This window comes from Columba livia, chromosome 7 (genome assembly GCF_036013475.1).
Source record: "Columba livia isolate bColLiv1 breed racing homer chromosome 7, bColLiv1.pat.W.v2, whole genome shotgun sequence".
Taxonomy (NCBI): domain Eukaryota; kingdom Metazoa; phylum Chordata; class Aves; order Columbiformes; family Columbidae; genus Columba; species Columba livia.
The window spans coordinates 37,389,693-37,412,761 of NC_088608.1; the positions used below are offsets into that span (position 1 = coordinate 37,389,693).

At 41.7% G+C, this 23,069-nt stretch overlaps 1 protein-coding gene across 5 annotated transcripts in view; it reads right to left on the reverse strand.

Annotated features, from left to right (window-relative positions):
- PARD3B (par-3 family cell polarity regulator beta) overlaps window positions 1-23,069 on the reverse strand; it is a 358,197-nt gene that overhangs the window by 42,109 nt on the left and 293,019 nt on the right. For all 5 annotated transcript variants that reach the window (XM_065069463.1, XM_065069461.1, XM_065069460.1 and 2 more), the window contains one exon: window positions 6,389-6,524. In XM_065069463.1, the coding sequence (XP_064925535.1) occupies window positions 6,389-6,524 (136 nt within the window). The remainder of the gene's footprint in view (window positions 1-6,388; window positions 6,525-23,069) is intronic.

Sequence of the window (23,069 nt, forward strand, 5' to 3'; positions counted from 1 at the left end):
AAACAGCTATCGGTTCTACTGGGATGTTATCCCTCGCAGGCAGAGCTGGACAGTGACCAGCACCTTTAGGAAACATGGTGCTGTCTCAGACAACAGTAGCTGCACATCTCTTTGGATCAGCAGTATTTTTTATGGAAGAGATTTCTTTTTAATCTGCGACACACCGAACAAGAACATAACCCAGAGAGATTAAGCTGTGAGAATTCAAAAAGAAGTCAGTGGTGTCAGCATCTATTTGATAAATGCACCAGATACCCCGTAGTAAAGCTTGTGCTGAAGAAGGGGTCAACTTTGAGGCCCAATTTCAGGCCTGATCTAATAAATACTTTAGCGCATGCTCAGCTTCAAACGTGAATTTCAATGGCATTACAGGCTTGTCTTGTGATTAAAAAATGAGCATTGTTGCAACTGGGGCCCCCTTCCAGAAGCTGAAACAGGCCTCTTACTAGTGGCCTGAGGAAGAAGAGGTCAATTTTAAAGGGAAACCTATTTTTTTTCTCCCCTTGTAGTCAGACCCAGGAGCAGCTGCATTTGATTCTATGGTACGTGGGGCACTGACTTGCTAGGGGTTGGGACCAAGCTGTCATGGAGAAGAACGTATCACTGAGGCTAAGGGAAGGTTCAAAGTGCAAAGTATTGGCTTTAGCAACCCTACGCGCGAAGGCTCGATGTTAAAATCTCAGTCTTCTTCTGCCTTCCCCATATGATGCTAGCGGGAGATTGGACAGAGTGTGCACACATGCTCAGGTAAAGTGGCCACACAGTCACCTAGGTATGGAGTGTCCTACAAGTAGACAGAAAACCGTTAAAGGCTATACTGGCATAAGCTTGCCAAAACCAAAGCTACCGTGGCACTCAGAACTGCAGTGAAGCCAGATTACAGCCTAGCTCTGAAAAGGCCATTTCTGTGCCCATTCAGCTGTGCCCCATCTATGTGCACAAATTCAGCAACTGTTCAGCACACTATAAAACATAGATTACCTGTTCACAAACTCCCCTCATCAATATAATTACCACTTCGAGGTTTGTTGCTTGCCTCCCTAAACATATTGGCAAATTAGGAGAAACACATACAACAGAAAACCTCTAGGGCCCTTCATATCCTATCAACATAATGTGTGGCAGCTGTCACGATCTCCGTGATGCCCCACTCAAGTTCTCTGTTTGGGCAACATCAGAAGAATCTCTCCTAACTGCAAGGGACACAACCACTGGCACATGTGTTAACGTGGAACCTGCGAGGGCGGCCACAGCCTGGAAGCGCCGGCTATTTTTGTCTGATTTCCTTCAACTATTCATGTGAAGTATGAGAAAAGCTTAATGTTTGCCCTCCTCAGAATCACCCCTTCCGTGCTGAAACAGAACAAAAAGCAGCTGTGTGATGAGGCACCTTGTGGAATAGATGGCATGATCTATTTCTGGAATTATTGTAATATTGTAGGGTATAAACAACACCAGTGGGCTTTGATAAGACGACATATGGCAGCAGAACTGTTTCCCTTGGTAAATAAGAGTGTGTACATAGTGTTAGCGTGAAGACATGAGCATTTCAGACTCCACTCTGGTTCAGATAATCTATGCCAAATTCAACCTTTGTGTAAGTAGGAATGACTCCAAACAAGTTATAAGAGTCATTCTTCATTACTAGTATTAATGGAATTGAATTTGGCTCTCCTTGCATGTGCCATTTGGAATAGTTTATTTTTCACATGAGGCTTGGCAGGGATTTCTCCAAAATCATTTTCCTCCAAACCAATCCCCAAAAGCCAGCCTGTAAATTGTAAAATCTCCATTCTTAGTTTGAACAGCTCTTAAGAACACAACCCAATCTGAAACCCTCACTATACCCAGATAGGTAGTGACCACAGAAAGTTCTTGATTGGTAAGTTAATCATACCTTCCAATAAAATGTTTTACATACTCTCTTAATGAATATTATAGCAACATACATGAACACTTCTGATCCATAGTTTTCAAAGCAGCTATACTCTAAGTGGGGTTTTTAATTATTTAAATGTTTTCTACTAATAGTCTGTGGGCTCCGAAAGTCTGGAATTCACAGCAGTTTCTGCTATATGGTTTCACATAGTACATAAAATTGTCAACTTCTACCATTGCGCTAGAAGACAGGAATGCCATTCTTCTAGAAGTTGGAATTTTGGTTTCCAACCATGGTCCAACACAAACGTCTGTGTGTTCTGGGAACCTAACTTATTTGCATTGCAACATCCTGAACCTGGAATGAATTGATCGTGAAAAGTACAAACAGCTCCTTATTCATCCTGAAGCAAACGTAGAACCCTTTGACACATTATGGAAAAATAATGCAGTTCTTAACGCTCCTTTTTTTGTTCTGCTTGATTTTCAGGCCTGGAGCCCTGCCAGGCACACAATAAAGTACTTGGCCTTTCACACAGACAGGCATGATTCTTCTTTCCTGCTCTCAACTGGGAGCTGACAAAACTCAGTTCATCACAGATGTGTTTCCATCGAAATGTTCACAGACAGGTTTTCTTGTATCTTTAGGTTATTTATCAGCTTGCAAATCTGATCTGCAAGTAAGAAAATGGTTTTTAGAACCACTTAACATCAGGTTCGGTACAGCGAGGCTGATGTGGTCATGAACAGGTGAAGAACTATTTGCCATGTGGCCCGTGTTACATCTAGTCCCTGAATGTACATTAAAAACGATAAAGTTTCAAGGATTTACTGCCACCCTGAAGGAAAGAATTGATGTTTTAAGTAACTGGATTTGTACAAAGCCTGCAAGACAATCCAAGTAAATCCTCAAATAGATGATTAATTCATCATTATTTAAATGCTTCTAAATACAAGTGTAGATGCTAAGTTCACGGCTTTGTCTTGACAGCTCCTCCACTGTTTCTCATGATCTGTTATTAGTTCTTGCAGCTAATTGTTCACATAGTTCTCCCAGGTTCTGACTGATACTCAGCCTTTCTGTAAACCTGGATTAGGTTTGTGTGGCTTATGTTCACCAGTGCTTTGACTGCCTGATGTCCCACTAAGACGTGACTATGTATGTACATGCCTAAACTCTGTCTTGAGCTGGTACTCCCCAATCCACCCTCACTGCCAGAAAATTTGAGGGTAATCTCACATTACACTGACAACAACAGGCATTCATTTTCCTAGACAATATTTACACTTACCATCAGCCTGTCCTTTGGTTAACCAGCTGAGATTTACATTAAGCCTTGTCATCAGCCCTACAGAATTTGGCTTTTCATTTATCCCAGTTATAAACCTGAAAGGGAGGTGGCAGAGCTGGGGAGGAGTCCAAAGGATTCAAAACTCAACAACAAACCAAAGCACAAAGGAAAAAGAATTTCAAAGGATCTGGCTCTATAGCACAGGCAGTGCTATATACATGTGTCTGTTTATGGAGACACACTAAACTGAATTATTCAGCTACCTACAAAAAGAAGAACAGACTGTGGGGAAGGGGGAGCAGAACGAAGGCGCAAGAGAGCAAAAAATTAATCCAGCAACAGATGAGAAGAACAGAGGAGAACTGGAAAATGGATGCAGGGGGGAGGAATGGATGATGAGAGAATAGCAGGCTTATTTAAAATGAATTTTTGACCTTATTTTTAAAACATTTATGGATCCCAATTGCCTGTCATGAGATCATTTTCCCTCACAATGCTAGCTTTTCAGCCGGCCCCGCACTTTAACTTGATTTATCCCGCTTTGAAAAAAGTAGATTGTTAGAAATACCCCTTCTATTAGAAATTCTGTCCCATTACAGTGTCAGCTAAAGGCCACTTGTCAATGTCAGCTTTATCAGATAGAAATTTGCCTCCTGAGTTCTCAGACACTTTTTTGGAGGATGAGACCCAGGGTCCATTTCTGAGGCTGCTGATTTGCGATGGGATAGTGTCTTCTCAAATTATCCTCTGTTATTTCCCAACTTATCTGCATGTTTCATGAGATGGTGGGAAGCGATTACAGCAGCTGCTGTACATTAGCAAGACATCTTATAGGAAGGCTGGCTTTGGTAAAACAGCTGACTGACAAAAGCACAGAAAGAACTAATTGAGTATTAAAAATACATAGGGAGACCCAGCATCTCTTTTCCAGCTGCAGCTTCCCTGGTGCCACAACCTCCTGTGGGAAGGGAGAAAACTTATACCAGAAGGATTTCCTCCTCCTCAGCTGTCTGTTGACTCTTTTAAAGAAAGACCTGACATCCTGGAGATTAAGTTTTTATTTATTTACAATTATGCAATTAGTCATCAGCATGACTCCTCACTGATGAGTAAAGGTGGAACAAATCAGCTGTTGTTCAACGTGTGTTACCACAGGACTGCGGAGGGTCAGCAGCCCGAGGTGGGCAAGACTACATTGCTTCTAAAATATCTCCTGGCAAGATGCTTTGAGACATTTGTTTTCTTTTTAATATTTCCATTCTATTTTTGTTTCTTCTTTTTTAAGGGTAAAGCTATATGTCGGAGTAGAAATTACACCCAGGAGTCGGATGAGAGCAAGCTGGGGCCACAATGTTTTCCCCATTGAAAGACAAGGCCGGATGGATCAATGGATGATATTGTTTCAGTGAAGGGACCAGAAGTCTTTGGAATTTGTAAACCACTTCAACAAGAGGAACTGTTGAAGCAACAAGATTCAGAGTATTAAAGCCCTCAAGGTGAACTGTGATTTCTGAATAGACCACCATTCCTCGCCACAAAAAACCATTAAAAAATATTCTGCATTGGAAGGACAAAGAGAAACAATCCCGGTGCCACTACTATTAATCAGTTCAAGATTGAGATACTTAAAGCTCCCTTTCAGATGCTCTGATTAAGTACAACCTGCCTCACAGGAAAAGCAAAGCTTTGGAAATCAGTAATCTCTGGGCATTATACCTAATAGGAAAGGCTTAAAAAGGATTACCTAGAAGAAACCTTTGTGCATCTTAGGAAACTACACTAGACCATCAATCTCAGCCTCCTCTGAGGATTAATAAAGCTTTATCAGTTTCAGATAAGAAGTAGAAAACCTCGGGCTGCTGAAGAGGTACCACTGGCCCACTCTGGGGCCTCTGTCAGGACAGTTATCACGCCATATAATTTCAATAGAAAGATATATTTGATGCATATTCTGGTTTCAGTTCATTGAGAAACTATTGAGAAGAAGAATGGCAGTTACAAAGATTCCCAAATTTGGGTCAGAAAATTTAAGGCAGCAGATTGAAGTCAACTGCTCTAAGGAAAGGATTATTTTGCTGAAGGTGACACTTTTGCTAACTGAACTAGAATAATACATACAACACCATTTTTTGGGTTAGTGAACAAATATATATGATAATTTATGTAAAAGCACCCCTTTTAACACTGTCTCTCTGTGATTGCAATACAGTCTAGTCTCGCAGAAGACTTTTTTAGAGTACAACCACATAATTGAAGATTTCACTTTAGCATTCACACAGATAGTTTGGAGGACTTTAAAACCAACAATGTTAGTTCAGACTTCAGCTGTATTTAGATTCTTCAGATTTTAACATAATTCTGTCTCTTTTTAAACTCAAATTTCAAATTTAGCATAAATTGCATCTGATCAAAGTTACATTTTTGAATGCTAGTTGATTATAATTGCTTCTAAAGAGACAGGGTCCGACTCTGAAACCCGCTCAGGTGGAGCTCTTGAGTACCACGGTTGTGATCCCACAGTCTATAGCTGTTGCATCTATTTAACACATTCAAAAATCCTGCACTCTTGATTTAATCTCTGGTTCTCTACTCTTCAGTAGTGGGGTAGATAATATGTCTCTGTGTAGTGTGACTCTTGGATGTAAAGCAGGGAATACAGTAGGTCTGCAACAGTTTTATAGTGTTGGTAGAATATTTTAAGATCTTTTGATGGTTAAGGAGTGAATTATTCAGTTTTTCACTTTATAAAAGCTACTGAGGGCGTATGGTGACCAGATTGCTACTGTCCAGTGTGCAGAAGGAAGGGCAGGAGCAGATATTCTGTTTGTCCCCTCTCACTTTGCAGCTAAGCACGGGGAGAGTTTGCTCTTCTATCGCTCTTGTTAACCCAGGGAATCGGGATGAACTGCCAGAGCACCATAAATAAAGCCTTGACACTACCACATGTGACAAAATTTGGCAATGACTGCATATCTTGAGCCTAAAGAGAGGAAACCTGGACCTAAATCAGACACAGCAAACAGACGAGTTATTTTAGCCAAGTTTTCACGTTATGAATGTTTTCTTCAGTGGGCTGGCATTAAGGATTTCTCAACTTCTACAAACCCCCCATATTCATGTTAAACTGACAGGGGATTTCTGGAAAATGCAAACAAACCAGCATCTTCTGATAAATCTGAACGCTGCAAAAGCACTTTGCATCGCATTGTGGAACCTACCCAACGCTGGTCATAATCAGCCGGCTGTGTTCTTCCTTCGTCATCCTCATAGAAGGGTAAGCCTTCTCGCCTGGCCTGATGGTACTCCTTCCGTAACTTCTGGATACGATCCGCGTTCCCACCACCTGTGCAGCCACTGGGAAAAACAAAAAATGCCAAATAAAACCCGTGTACACACACATCTAACACCAGGTACCCACATGAGCGCACACACAGAATTGCCGCACCTGAGACAAACGGATTAGGAACGGTTCATTCTCCTGACTCACATAGTGCCCACTGGCACGTATCACCCTGATTTTTGCTTTCTTTTAAAGCTGCTGATTGTGAACTTGATCCCCATTTTGAAAAAAGGCTGTCCCTGTCTAAAGAACTCACCAGTTCGAGTACAAGACAAGAGCCAACAGATGGATGCAGACAGATGGGGGAGCACAAGGAAACTTTTAACATTCCTATGAACAGCTATAAATGGCTATCATATTTTAATAACAATAATGATAAGCTGCCAGAAAAAGGCTTCCTTTTGCTCCCACGTTAAATGTGGAATTTCCCTAGAATTACATTTGTTCAAGGTAAAGAATAAACTATAGTCACAGAGAAGCACAGAAAGAAGTTTTATCTCTTAAAAAACAACCTCCCTCCCAATTACACAAAGAAGGAAAACATCAGGCATGAAAATAGAGGGGAGGCGAGACAGATGGGAAAGCACACCATCAAATCTTGACACCAGTTTTTCAAAGTGGTAATTAAACAGTAATCCATTTAGTAATCCACGAAGACTCACTCGTATTCTGAACTGCATACTCTGCAAACTGCCGTGGTAAAGCTAGTGGAGTTGCTTAGTTTATCAAGTTAAACGCATGCCTGTCTTTGCTGAGTCTTCCAAAACCTTACAGCTGGACTTGTGCAACTCTGGAAGCATTAAAAAAACCATCCTGGAAATGCTTAAGAATTAAAAAAAAATAGCCACATTTAAAACTAATACATTCAAAGTTTCCTGCAGCTTTTTCCAGCCCTGGGGTGAATACTGACTTGTAAGGCTCAGTAGCATCTACTGGCATTCACAGGGAACTGTAACAGTGTTTGTTTGTGGCCTTTCCTAAACTCAGACCATTGTTATTGCAGCACATCATCATATATTCTCTTAATCCACAACCTTAACTCTGCCTCACCAACAACAGGTTATAGATATATATATATATTAATTCATGAGAGTACAAACTCCGTGGAGCACCTTGTCACACTGCACTCCACTATGAGTAAGCCAGAATCTAGGGAAGCCTTTTATAGGATTTACACAGCAAACTGAATTTGGAAAGCAAATACAGAAGATTGGACATAAATCTATCAGTTCAATAGTAAGTAGTTTCTAGTATCTAACAGCAATCTAGATTGGTTGGACATTAATTACCAATGAAGGGAAATTCCACATCAGGTGCAAATGCAACTGCATGTGCAGCCAGGGTTGGAAATGTTTACTTGCAGCATCACTATGTTTCCATGAAAATTCAAACACTTAAATTACTTGCCTTCCCTGGATCCTAAGTGATCCAGCTCCTTTATTCTATGAAGTCTCAGAGGTTTCAAGCTTCTCTGGCTGACTCACCAAACTTTTCCAGAGCATACACATTCTTTTTCTCATGATCTGCCAAGACAGTGCAGAAAGCCTGCACAAACTCTGTGGACTACTGAGGAATAAAAAAGAAAATTATATTCCCTTTCCCCCTTGATTCCTTCCAGATAAATGCCTCTGTTCTTTGCATGAATTCTTGACAAATAGTGGAGAACCATCTCCAGTTTGCAAAACACTGCAATTGAGGACTAGCTAATGGGGGCTATCACTTCGAACAGTGAAGCTCCAGTCCACAGCTCATGAGCAACACAATACCCGTGAAATCCCCTGATTTGACTTGTGAGTACAGATAAAGCATTTAATTAGGGCTGCTAACATACAGATAAGGCCCAAAGCGCTGTCCCTGTTGCTTTGCCAACATCATTACCCAAAGCAGCACTGGCTAAGAGAGGGAACCGCTGAAATACAGGCAAATGGGTCTGGATTGATTCCAGCCCCATTGGGGCTCCCCGCGAACTGCAGCAGCACCTGCCACTGGTTTCCTAATGCCACGTAACCCACCTTCTACCTCCAACTATTGTGGCTAAAGAGGTAATCTGAAAATACCATGGATATATTCTAAGAGACAGAGTGCTCCATTCACTGCACACCTCCTGTAGGTGAACGTCCTTCTGCTCAAACCCAGCCAGCCAGCAAGTAGGTGCTGCAGAGATCAAGCTGATTACATATATTAAGGAACCAGGCCCCACAGCTTTTTCATTGGCAAACCTCTGCCATGCCGTATTAAAGCACAAACCCTAACCATGAGAACGAGCAGGAGCGTTTGAATGAGAGACAGCAGCACATGGGAAGCCGCCCATCTGGATTAGTGTGAAAACACGAGCATCATCTCTGTGGAAATCAGCAGCTCGGAGCAGTCTGGTTCCTGTGCTCTCTCCTGTGGGTTCTCTGGTGTTCGATAATGGGACTGAGCTCATACTGCAGCATTTCTCCCCAGCAAGGACATTCCTCAGGGCCTCTCCAGCATTTATTTTCATGAAGCTTAGTGATCCTGTATCTTTTGAACATTGAATCACCTGTCAAGTCTGGTCAAAAATGGCCAGCAGGTTCAGAACTTGTTGGAAAGGTGGGGGGAACAGGTTGGAAGAGGGTGAGTTTGTACACAAGCTTCATTTTTTCAGGAAATGGTTAAAGCTCCACAGCTTTTTTTTTTCTTTTTTCCCCTCCATCACTGTTTATAGGCACAAATTTAAAAGACATTTGCTTCTGAAAGAGCTGCATTCTAGTTTACCATGAAAGTTTTACCCACTCCTGAGTAATGTGAGATGAATACGATGCCCTGTGCAATGCTCATGAAACAGTTCTGAATTTCAAGTTGGCTCCTGACAATTATGTGAATATATGAACCACATTCAAACTCACCAGATGAATTCAATCAGCACTGTGCAAATATCGCATACATAATCTATTAGTTTACCCCAAAGAAACTGAAGCATTGAATTCAAACAGAATGAAGTCATCAGTAATAAAAAAAAAGAAACTGATAAGGCAATATTAAAAAAAAAAACACAACACAATTTTCCAAGATCTGCAGAGAAGATCATAGATTGACTGTAAACTATTCTCCCATCTGCCTATAAATACATAATTAAAAAATATTGGTTTGATCAGATAGCAGTTCTCAGACAGGGAAACAGCAGATGAATACCAGCTCTAAATGTTTCAGATACACGACTATTTATACTGAAAAGAAACCTGAAATTACAGAAGAAATATAAAAACAATAACCCAATCAAAGTCAATTTATATTAAGGAGACTCACTGAAGCTTTTCACCAAGCCCAGTAAGTACAGCAGTCAGATGTCTTTTACAGTAACTTTACATTTAATGTAGCGTTCCCTCCTTGAGGAGATATAAATATTACAGTCCTCTTCGTATCTAGTTTCGTGCACAACTCACTTTGACATGTATCCCTGTGCTATACGTCACTCAGAGAACCGTGCAACTGCACATTTGCTACTCCCCTCCACCACCGCATCAGCCCAGGCTCTAACATTAAATTCTACCCATGGACTTCTCCGTTGTCACAAGGCTGTGAGAGAACCGTCCACTCTGCATTTTGCAATTGATTTCAGAATGATTTCCTCAAACTGTGCTACATGTAAAGAGACTGATTCAGAAGCAGCTGATATTGGGATTGAACCTGAAGCTTTCTGGGGAAGTCTTTAAATATTGACTAGGTAGGGGAAAAAAAAATCTCTGAGAAACTTCATGAAGAGCTCAGCAAAGACTCAGAGGCTGATTTCAAACCACGGTAACAAAATCTGTCCAAAATCTCAAGCCACAAACAATCTTAGGAGTAAGTTCAACAGTTCTTAGAATAAGCTGCACACACTGCCAGGATTTTTTTTTTTTTTTTGGCAAATAGAGAAAGAAAAGTCTTATATGAACATTCAAAAGAGGAAAAAGCACATGCATGTCAGCCATTCTATAGTTTTGCTATATAGAATACTTACAAACCAAAGCTTTCTTTTGGACTGGGAGAAAGATTAAAAAGAAGTCTGAGCAATCGTTCTAACCCCACGCTGCTGTGTCCTGTCAACCAGACAACCAACCACGAGAGATCACCATGTTCTGCCTCGTGTCTGAATCCATCGGAGGCACCTCACAGGTTCCACCTTGTCCACCGTGGCTGTAAAGGGACCTGCTGCAAAACAGCTGCTCAACCGATGCAGCCGGAACAGGCTTCCCAAAACAAAAGGGAAACCATAATTGGGCACAGACTTAGCTTCAAGCTATCTCTAACATTATGTAAAATATGACTGTGAAATTTCATCCCATCGTCTCTGAAAAGATAGATGAACAAGCACCATAGCAATAACATTATATACCCAACGTGACAGATGAGTTATTTTTTTCAGAGAATGCAAACATTATCATCAGTATCTAACACATACGACTTCGGTTTTGCACAATAAAATCTCCTCTCTCCTCTTCCTCCAAGTTGCTAATCTAGGTTTCATCCTGGTTAAAAATGTCACTTTTTAAATTAGCGACTTCTTACTGCAGCTCTCTAGATAATACCAAATTAAAAACAAGTGTTGCACGTACAGAGTAAGATGAACCACTTAAAGCTGCATATAAACATACATTTAAAGAGGCAATAAATATTTTGTTTCCAGTGGTTTTCCTAAACACATTAATATTGCATGGGGCTTTTTTGCCAGGCACTTCTTTCAAACGCTCATTTCACCCAGCTGACTGTCAGCCTCTGAACAAACAACTGGCACTTCCAAGTTGAAAAAAATAGATATATGTTCTTTTAGTGAATCTTCCATTAACCAACAAATCCAAGACAAAACATGATTCACAGACTCAAAAGAATGGGCAATCTTCCATTCACAACCTGATACAAAACAGAACTGATTTTATATACTGAATGAACATAGTGGTTTGCAAAGATATACTGTATAAAGGAGTCCAATAGGGCATATAAGAGTTATCTTCTACTTAGGATAAAACTTTCATTTTGAAGTTGTAACAAATATTTGACTACGTTACTCTTTCAGTTCCAGCCCTTGTCTTTGTACCCTCAAATACTGCATTGCTTATGAAAATATTTCTGCAACCTCAATAGCAAGAGGGAATAAAAAGAATGGTGGGAAGTGATAAAAGGTATATCAATGATAAGAACATAATTCTACAATATTTCAGCTTCCATCTTTGTCAACCACCAAGAGAAAGGAAGATAGTTTAGGAAGAAATGAACAATTGTTGTTTGCATAGGCACTTGAGTAAATGAATGATATTGGAATGAAAGACTTGCCAGAAACACCTTGTTGACATCACTGATCCTGCCTTGCAGGCTCAGAAATCACCCTTGATACTCAGCCAGAGCCAGGCTGGGATCTACACACACCCCTTCCTGAGGGCCCAGCTTAAGAACCAGGTCTTTTTAGCTGCTGGAACCATGCAAATAGTTTTACTGGTCTCCATAACACTTGCTTTTCTTGCTCTGGGCAGAAATATACCCTATGGATACACAATTACCATCTGTATCAACGGAGAGGGGCCCCATTAGGACACTTGATCTGGAAATCTGAAGTGACTGGAAGAATTTGAGCCCAGTTCCACTTAGACAGGACTATCCTGAGAGGGTCTGTATAGATGGGCTGACACGACAAGCGTTAGATGGATGTTCCTCTCTATCTGTATGCACAGAAATACACATAAAGTCAAGAATCATAAACTGCAGGAAAACAAACTATACTGAAGAAGCTATTTATGCTTATTTCAGTTTATTTGAACTTGTATACTTAAGTCCCCAAGTCTTAATCTGCTTTACAATATTTAAAAAAGCGGTAACGGTGCTTCAGTGGAACATCGGCTGCCACCCTTCAATTCTTCAGGCTGACATGAAAGCAGCACAACCACTTCTGTCCAAAAGGTCACAGGCTCCTAGGGCGGCACGACCACCATTTGTCTGGATGTAAATCGAGTCTTACTGACCCCGTAACATCACCACTGACCTCTTGACATTAGGAGCCTAGTGGAAAGGGAAAAGATGATATTCTGAGGTTCCTGCAGACTCATTAGGAAGAAAGAAGGAAAGATAACCTTGCATGATATGAATTAGCAGTGTCATTAACCTTTTCTTTCCCCAAATAGCTCATAATGTGTTTACAGAACCCTCAAAAGAACGATTTGAAGACTGAGACCAACAGATTTGTATCACTTTCAGTTTCTCCAAACTGTTTATAGAATACCTCTCAGTGGCTTGACATAAACCATCCTTTTATGTTTCCCTCCTTTCACATGACATACAACACCTCCTCCTGTTTGCCATGGCAGATGCCCTTGACAGTCAGAAGAGCATCATCTTTTCAATCCAGGCCACTTCTCATCCCCAGTACTTGCCTTTATAACTTACAGTTGACTAGAGCTGGCCAGAAATTATGGGAGTTACAGCTTAATTTGTTGTTTTACAGAAACAGTGAGGTTTAAACTCACCATAAAAGCAGACATGGTATGTGCTGCTTTAACAGAAACAGGTTGTTTGCAATCAAGCAGGAAGGAAAGAAAAAAGGGGACATTTTCTTGCTCGTAGCCAGCTTGTTGTCTTTACTTCAAAGACAGGGCATTTTTTCCCTCCTTTTTTTTTTCCTGCTCAATGTATTGTGCCTCATCAAAGGAGGCAATCAGCAGATTTTAACTAATAATAATAAAAAGACACCTTACAGTCCAGGCTGGTTAATGGCAGTGGCCATTTCTGGCATGTGACCAGTTTACGGCTGTCTTGTTGATCCCAGAGATGCAAGCGTCTCTGACGGGCCAGGAAAGCAGGGAGATCAGGGACTCAGCTGCTGACAACAACCAAACTCTCTATAAACAATACACAATGAAAATAATGAAAAGCAGATTCTCCCGGTGTTTTCAGTAGCCTCTAGACAATGCAACAGTTTCTGGTTTCTTCACCGAAGATGATATCAATTATGCCTTTTATCCATCATGCAGAAGTCACGTGTGAGGTGTAACTGAGGGCCTTCTCTCCAAGGTAATTTCTTCTGGATTTACACGGCAAAGTACTTAAATTGCCTTTTTTGGCACCTTGTATTACAACACGGCTTGGGAGGGGGTATTTTACTTTCCTGATGTAAAGCAGCTGGCATATTTACAACAGATAGGTCACATCAACACGGAGCAGATTTTCCGCCCTCCAAACTCCATTTGCAGCAGCTCCAAGAATGCAGCAAAGCAAGCGCTGAATGCTAAAGTCTTGCGTGGAAACGCAGCTCTATTTCTTAATGGCTATCACACCTGCCTGCTGGTTTTTTTCACTTGCAGACTATCGCTTTTTGCACCGCAGCTTATTAAACTTATCGCTAAAGCTGAAGTAATAAGTACTTTACAGGCTTCCAATGAATTAGCCACTCAAGAGTCCCTCAGGAATCCCCTTTAGCACACACAAAGCAAAGGCAGGAGGGAGAGGAGGTGACAATTCACCGCAGTCTTAATTTCTGCGCTCCCTTGTGAGGGAAGAATTGAAGAGCTAAGAATTCGCTCACAGTAGATGCTGCTGCTGCTGCCCATTTCTAAAACAGATTTTGTTGAAAACTACAAAGTAGTGGAGTAACTATCCATTCTCTCCCAGAAATTACCTCTCCAAGTTTCACACCAGAGACTATAATCCTGCTTGTTGTTACACACTGGCAGGTCCATGCCACCGGCAGAGTGGCAGCAACTAATCCTCTGTTTGTTTTTATAATATCTGGCGTAGGTAGAAATCTCAACCTCAATTAAACAAAATGTCCCTGCAACTGTAATCCTGCTACAGACATAACTTACACTAAAAAAAAAAATGAACTAATTTAAACCATGTGTAAAGCATTAGGGAAAAGCATAGATCTCATAGCCAAAATGCATCCTTACTATAAAGTTGGCTTTTCCGGGTGTTTTTAATGAATGGTCACTACGAGGACAACATTAATCCAACATTAAGACTTTTACGGGAAAAAATACAAATGTAATTTATCTTTTTTAACTGTCAGCTGCATTTCTAAAGCTTTAAAGTCTGTAGCTTCCAGCGGCCTTTTGTCTCTCTGCCATGGCAGGAATATCTTGGACAGCTGTAAGAGCTTTGTAAGCTATCTTTCTCAAAATCCATTAGCTAATTCAAGGAACCTAATTAGAGCTGCCATTTTGATGGAGCATATTGAGTGCTCTGTATAAACTAGTAACACCATCAATGTTTATTAAAAATTGCAAGAACCAAAGCTCTCAGTTCCATATAAATATTAATGGACAGATACACAATACTTATTGAAATACAGACGGCGTTATGTCCATAGAAATACACGCAGGTATACTTACAACCCGGTGTGATGCATTGATTCACAAAGGCTGAAGTACGGAAGCAAAACTAGGGACAATTTTACACAAACTGTTGAAAATTGACTGGCTTCCATTTACACTATCCTTATGTGCGTTAAAGGAAGCAAAGCACACCAAGGATGATTTGTTTCTTCTGTTTTTCCTTGAGTAGTGTGCTGACAATTTGGAGTGTATTTCGAGCTTACCTCAAGAATGCACTCCAGCTGGAACCGTTTTATAGCTCCTCTTAAAGCAGCCACTCCAATCACCGCACTTTGTAGACATTTACACATATTCCAGTGCTACACTGTTTAAGGGCATCCAAAGATTCAAAGGGAATTTGCACTGTAGAGCTACAACTCAAATTTTGCTGTAGACAGCAACAAAATGGGTGAAAGGAGCCAGACATCTGGAGCAACGCTCTCCTACATTCTGCTGTGTGAAAGCCCAACTATGATGAAAAAGCAACTTGCAGACAATGATACGACACACGAAATACTGACCATTCTAAGAATATAGCAGAGACCTAGCTGGGTTAGGCTGTACAAGCATATGCTTTTGGCTGCAGAAATAACAACAAGTTTTCTGGCTACTCCACAGCTTCGTTTTTAACTTGATAGTTCATAAATGGAACTGCAGAAAACCTCATATGTTACCATTTCAATGTGACGTACACTTTCAGATGCATCTAACAGTGCTTGGATTCTATTTATATGTACAACTAAATATACGTGCATAGAAATATCATCAGATTTGCTACAGAAAGACAGCAGATGTTCTTATTAAGCCACTGGCACACACAAGGTGAAGCATGTGAAGCCGTATAAGGGAAGCATTTAAAGTTCCAGCTACAAGCTAAAGAAAAGCAAAGACAACAAAAGTAATTATTTCTAGCGTGTTTCACTATCTGTGAGTGCAATGCACAGCAAAATGAAAGCACCGTTGAGCGTGTTTGAATGACTCTTGCAACACGGAGGGGAGTATAATGCATACGCACTCTTCAAAATGTTCTAACTCTAATACAGTGATCCAAAGTTCACTTCTTCTGAATATATACTACAATGACACATGAAGCATTTAACAGATGTGCAAGGGAAACAGGCTTAATGACATTTTCTACACCGTAGTAGTGCAAGGGGCAAAAAATTTTATGATAATCTTACCACAGGGACAACCTGAAGGTAAATTCATTTTGGTTCTCTGGTAGGGCAGTATTTCCAAACTACAACTGAGATCTGAGCAGTTTCACAGGAACACGCTCAAAAGTCAAAACATCAGTTACCACCGGCTTCTCTCAGGAATTATATATGGCAAATTTAGCTTGTGGTTATTGCTCAACAGAAACCCTGCCAGATGCTGGAGCAGTTGATGGGTTTTGCAAAGTTCTGCCGCCTTTGAGGCCTCGCGTTCCAGCCTGGGCACCTCTCCCCACGCAGCTGGGATCCTCCGCACAGTTGTGTTCGCGTTCGCAAACACGGGGGACCGCGCATTCCTTCAACCAGCTTTCATCGCAACCTCCACATCAACAGAATTAAACGCTTTATAAGCTGAGCTGCGTTTCAGAGAAATATTTCTGAGCTCAGGGGCCTGAAGCTCACAGTGTAATTTTACTGCCTTTTGTTCTGCGGTCAATGGAAGCTCCTGGACTTCCAGACACGCTCAGGTTTTCTAGCTCCTTGTTCCTATGGCTGCAGCTGCACCACAGCTCTGAAATGACTCCCACTTTTCCACCTGGAGAAGTCAGGGCTGAATTTCTGGTCTTTAAGATTGAGGGCAGTAAGCACTATTCCTTTTTCAGTAATTGTTTTGAAAAGATGTTAAATTAAACAAACAAAACCACCACCAAAGTAATGGAATCTTCAAACCACACACAATCATACCCTGGCATATCTCATTTGGAAAAGGAACACCAAGACTATCTCTAGCAAGTCTTCTGGTTCAAGCCCATCTCTGTCTCTCCAGAATGACTCTCATGGTTTCAACTTGTGTGTTCAGAGACACATCTCAAAAGTCCTTGCGTGTCTGTTCTTCCTTGCTCCATTCTCTGTTCTCATCCTGATGTTTGGAAGCCTCTCCCTTCCTACCTTGCAGCCAAAGATACCAGTTTCCCCAACCCATGTACTGGCTGCCCATACAAGCACATCCCAGTTCCACAGGCTGCTCTAGTAGGGTTTTTGCAGGTGCATGTGCTCCAGATTAAGCTGTAGTCAGCTTAACGAGAGACTTAATTGATGAGTGCTACTTCCCTCACTTGTCCATTAAGATAAGTACGGCACATGGACATTTCAACCCATCAGAGATGGGAAAATGCATTAATTTTGGTTTTCTTAGAGCTGTTAATAAATCTGACACTGTCTGGCAGTTGTCTTCATTTCCTACCATTTGACAGATACTGTGATCGCAAGTTACAGAAGATGTTTTTCCTCTGAAATTATCACTCTGGTAATACAAGCCAGAAGGAAACTTTATCAAGATACCGAGAAGCTGGGTATCATTTTTATTTTTAACTTTGTGCAGTTGGTTTGTGAATACCTCAATGTGATAAAAAAAAAATAAATTCCATGCTGTACTATTAAAAATACACACACACTACAAATAACTGTATTACAGCAAATAATCACACTGTATACTTATTAGTAAAAGTCAGTATTCCGCTCGTACAATCAGCCATGGCTCTGCTTAGACCCCTTTTGCTCTAGGAACTCCTGCAACTGTTTTCTTCCTTTTTCTCTCTCAAATTGACATTTGTATGGAATCAAGAAAAATCTTCCTTAATAATTTTTCATTACTAATGGCTTTTTTTGGTATGTGTATTTGGGAGGAGGGAAGGCAAAGGGCAGGAAAAAGCAGCTTTAAGTGCTCTGCAAATGATCCTCCTGAATCTGGGCCTCATAAATCCTATCAAATGTTATATTTCATCAATAGGCTGGAAAAGCTTTTTTCTCTGCAATGATGAAGCCTGGCTTTAAAATTTATGGTTTCATTTTAGAAATGGACTATAAAAAGAGTCTGACTTAGCTGTCTATCAACTGTAGCTGACATTAGCAAGTTAGGTGTGGACTTTCAAAGTGTTGTATGTGGTTTTTATTTATTATACATGTAGATACATACGTAGAGATATACGAGGACATGTATATCACTGTGGGTTTGTGCATATATAAGTGCACAGTTGGCTTTTAAAGAATTTTTTCTTTAAAAGTAATTTTTTCCAATGCAAGAAGATCTGAGATTTTCAGCAGATTAGATTGCAAAGTGATAAAAGTGCACGGGCCAGGGTTGGCTCCAAGATCTGCAGCAACACAAGCAAATTGCATTTTGCTGCCCAAATGATCGAGATAAAGTAGTTGATTTTGTTCTTGTTTGTGGGGTGATAAAATGCAATTCAGCAATGGCAGAGCAGGTTTTGGGAGGAGGCAGAGAAGATATCAATAGGCTGCGGGGGGAGAAAATGGAGGAGAGGGCAGGAAAGGACAAGAAGTTTTAGGTGCGGGAAGACGATTAGCAAAGGATAGATTGGGGAAGAGATTCTGCACCTCTCATGCATGGGAAGGGAGAGATGGAGCAACTCTGGGCAACTCTACACTCCTTTCCACAAGCCCTGGAAACAAAATTCCGCCTCCCCAAAGAGCTGCTCCTACTTGCTCTCCGGTACCCTTCGCTTGAAAAATCAAACTATATTTACAATGAAAACCAGATAAATGAAGTGACACAGCTGCAGCCAGAGAAAGTGAAGCTCTGCTCTGTGTGCAGGGGAGCCCATCTCTCCCCATTCGCTACAGAAGAAACTAGTTTTCCTAACTCAGACAATCAGTGATGGATTACATGAAAACAGCAAATCAGATCATGCTGTTGAGACATTATATGAACTAAAGAGACGAGCAGTTAATCTAAATCTCATGTGGGGTGGTTATTATTGCACGTTGCCATTGCTGCTGCTGAGTTCGGCTGTAACGCCGGTTTCGCTTGCGATGCATAGAAAAACCTGAAAGTCCTGTTACTCGTTATAAAATTAGGAGAAATCTCACCCTGGGGAACATGGTCTAAGTGGACAAGTTAGTATTACAGAAAATGCTGGGGGGAATGGTTAATGGTAAATGTATTCTGAGTGAAGACCAAGAGAACAATCTCTTCTTCCATTGCCTCTATTTTGTAACATGGACAAGACGAAGAAATAAAGGAAGCCGTCACTGATGCTGAGGACATGTGTGTACTGTGGCCTCAGGTCACTCCTGAAATACCCTGCTGGGTGGATATTCCCCGAGGCTCCTGTCGCCAGGCCCGCTGCAAATCAAAACGTGTTCTGCTTCTAGTGCTAAGTTTCTAGTGCTAAGAGAAGCTGAAACTGCCTGTATTTACACAAAAAGGTATTGGTATTAATGAAGGGTAACTTTATCAACCCTTGATCTACAGACAGCACATCTCTGGAATTCTACACTTTCTACTGGAAGGAGGCATAGAGCAGCATCGCACAGCATGAGCAGAACTTAATTAAAAAAGTAATATCTTGAAATGTTTCAGATTCATACAAGTTAACCCCATTTAACGATGAAATTCAGGACACTAGAACAATATTGACATGATAGTGTTTTCAAACACAAACAAACTCATCCCACAGCAGATCAAGAATATTCCTAGCGGTATATTTTTTTCCCATAGCTTTCCTGTATGTTTCTTGTTGAAGTTTCAAAATAATCAAACAATTCAGCTTTCCCTGTAACTCTTGGACTTTTCCAAACCTGAATTAACTCTTTTATACATGAAAATCCTTTTGCCAGTCTACAAAGAGAAGCTCCCGCACTGTTCAAATCCTTAGTATTTTCCCTTCTTAGAAATATTTTAATCTGATTTCCCCCTTCCCCCCAAAGGATACTTTTTTAGTTTAGTTATTCCTTCTTCTTTCCTTGACTCCTTATTTCCTCACCTGTTCACTGAGACTCATCTCCGGGTTTTCTTGTAGTTTTTAACATATTTTGCTTGAGCTCTTATGAAACCCTGACCTGTTTACAGAGAAAAACCCACAGAGCTCAAGGGCTAATGTTTTACCCCTTACTCACCATTCTGCATCTGGCTGCAGTCAACAGTAACCAGAACTCATCACCATCAATAGATCTTCAGTGACATGCACTGTATTTGCTCAGATAATGGGCTCCTATATTGCCTTTGAAATGAGGGTGTGACCATTACCTAGAGATATTCTCAAGAGTCAGCAATCGGCATTGCTGCAGGACATGTTTGCTTCTGCTTTGCAGGCAGCCCAGCAGAAAGGCGAGCTTTGAAGTTTGTTTTGGATGGCACTGTGCTCTCAGGACACACCAATATTAACCCAAACATACCACCTTTGGGCGGGGGCAGGCGGTTTGCTGGCTGGTTTGGAGTGCTGAAAGGTCAGGCAAACACATGGATCACAGAATCCCAGAATGTCAGGGGTTGGAAGGGACCTGGAAAGCTCATCCAGTGCAATCCCCCCATGGAGCAGGAACACCCAGATGAGGTTACACAGGAAGGTGTCCAGGCGGGTTGGAATGTCTGCACAGAAGGAGACTCCACAACCTCCCTGGGCAGCCTGGGCCAGGCTCTGCCACCCTCACTGAGAACAAGTTTCTTCTCATCTTTAAGTGGAACCTCTTGTGTTCCAGTTTATACCCATTACCCCTTGTCCTGTCATTGGTTGTCACCGAGAAGAGCCTGGCTCCATCCTCCTGACACTCACCCTTTGCATATTGATCACCATGAATGAGTCACCCCTCAGTCTCCTCTTCTCCAGCTCCAGAGCCCCAGCTCCCTCAGCCTTTCCTCACACGGGAGATGCTCCACTCCCTTCAGCATCTTTGTTGCCCTGTGCTGGACTCTCTCCAGGAGTTCCCTGTCCTGCTGGAACTGAGGGGCCACAACTGGACACAATATTCCAGGTGTGGTCTCCCCAGGGCAGAGTAGAGGGGCAGGAGAACCTCTCTGATCTACTGACCACCCCCTTCTAACCCACCCCAGGTACCATTGGCCTTCCTGGCCACAAGGGCCCAGTGCTGGCTCATGGTCATCCTGCTGTCCACCGGGACACAGACCTTTTCAAACCCTGCAGGGAGGCCAGGCTGAACAATGTAGGCTGGAGTGGCCTCACTCCAGCTTCTGAGATGGCTGGATCTCTCCAGGCCACCCCAGGAACACAAAACAGCACTGCAATGTTCCCATCAGAGGTACAACTCTCCTCACAACAGGCTCTGCACTCAAGCATAATAAAAACACAGTCCTGTTCCCACGCACACCAGAATGAGGGAAACAGTAAATGCAGGTGCGCGACTGCAAGATATTATAATATGGAAATTATACTGGGCTGCAGGATGCCTGACAGAGATACTTGGTGTTTTAGGCAAAGGTAAGATGCCTATACAGGCTGCAAAGGCAGAGTTTCTGAGCCTCACAGCTGCTTGAAGGCACGACAGACAGAATACAACTTTTTTTGATCTAAAAGAACCAACAGCTTGACAGAACCACTGGAAAAACTGGACCGAGCCACTTTGATGCCAGGTAACTGCACAAAATGTGCACAGACCACCTGTGAGAATGCAGCCTTGAAAATGACTATTTCCAGAGCAGGATAAATGTCTGTCCACTTCTCTAGTCCTCAACTAGAAGCTTGTTAACTGAGCATGAATATGGGCCACAGCATCCATTCCTGGAGCAGGAGAGAGACGAGCAGGCTGGACCCACTTCAGCTCTGCACACTTGTCCCACCTGGAGAGCGGAAAGCAAGCTGGCCCGCCAAGATTTGGGAGGAGAGATCACTTCCATCTGCTGTATTTTTTCTCTAATGGCCCAGGTTTAAAACCCCATGGATGTGCGTTATCATTGACTTAAGCACAGTGACCATAAGATTTTCCCTTTCCTAATTTTTCTGCATTCAACTATACTCTCCATTAATGTACAAAATTACCCTTTTTTCCCCCTCATCTAATTCACTGCTCCCCATGGGATAGCCATTAAAACTGATTCATGAATATACTACATTTACAAGCAAAAGTGGGGACAGAGAAGCCCCCTCCCCATCATGTCCATTCTCCAGGAGGCAGTTTGAGGCACATTAAACAAAGAACCCTCAGATCTTCTGGCATGTAGCTTCGAAATCAAAATGTGATTTCCAGTCTGTATCTCTTGCTTCATTACAGAAGATATGGCCCTTAAAATAGGTAATTGGCTTTGACCGGTAATGTTTTAGGCTCTAACTTTTGTTTTTCTGTAGATTCCACATTGCAACAGGCGGTTCCCCCCCCGCCAGCCCCAGCTGCAGCACTGAAGACACCTAAAGGATTCAGACAGCTGGAGAAAACGCAAGACCCCAGCTCTCGGGCCTCATCTGTGTTTCGCTCCTGAATGTACATCTGGATTTGACAAAGTCACGCCTATCAGATAGATCAGCAGATAGTCTGAGATTTGTGCTGTGCTGCAAAATTAGGTCAGAAGAGCACCCTGCCAGCTTGGGTTTTGCTGTTTAATCCCATGTGGAGCAGTCGTGGAAACAGCAATGAAGAACAACTCATCACACTAACCAAATTCTTCATCCTCTAATCCTGGTCAATTTTCTGACCTTGAGAGGAGAATGAAATAAAAATCATACCATTACTATTATTTACTATTCCAATAGCATAAACTTATGAGCATACAACTGAGATTGGGTTTTCCAGCTGGCCTCACCAGGTGGCCACATTGGCCACCATCAGCCGCAGTGTGGGAACAAGTGTCCTACAGCCCTGAGCATCTGAGCTGGAACACACTGAGCCAGCACTTCTGTACGCACGGTTCTGAGATATTCCCAGTGCGCTTGCTTAAGAATTCCTGAAATTCGTGAAGAGATTAAAGCCAAAATTCTGGTCCCATAGAGGTCAGGGAAAATAACACAATGTTAGTTAGTAGCTTTTAAATGTTAATCGTGACTACTCACACCAAAAACCAGCCCTTCCCCACATCAGTATACAGCATGAAAATCTGCTTTAAAATGGTATTTTAAAAAAATAAGGAATTTTTTCCTAAGCAGTAGGTAAGTTCAGCTGCAGAGGATTCCAGCACCTACATACAGTTTTTTGTTTCACAGAGGATGTGCAATCATTCCTCCTCTTACATACAACTGTGCAAATCAGTGTGTTTAGTGATGCTTTTGCAAAGAGGGTTTGACAACAATAGAGAGTCCCCAGCCTGCTAAATAAGAAGTGACAACTCCATTTGAAAGCTGTCTCTGGATGTGTT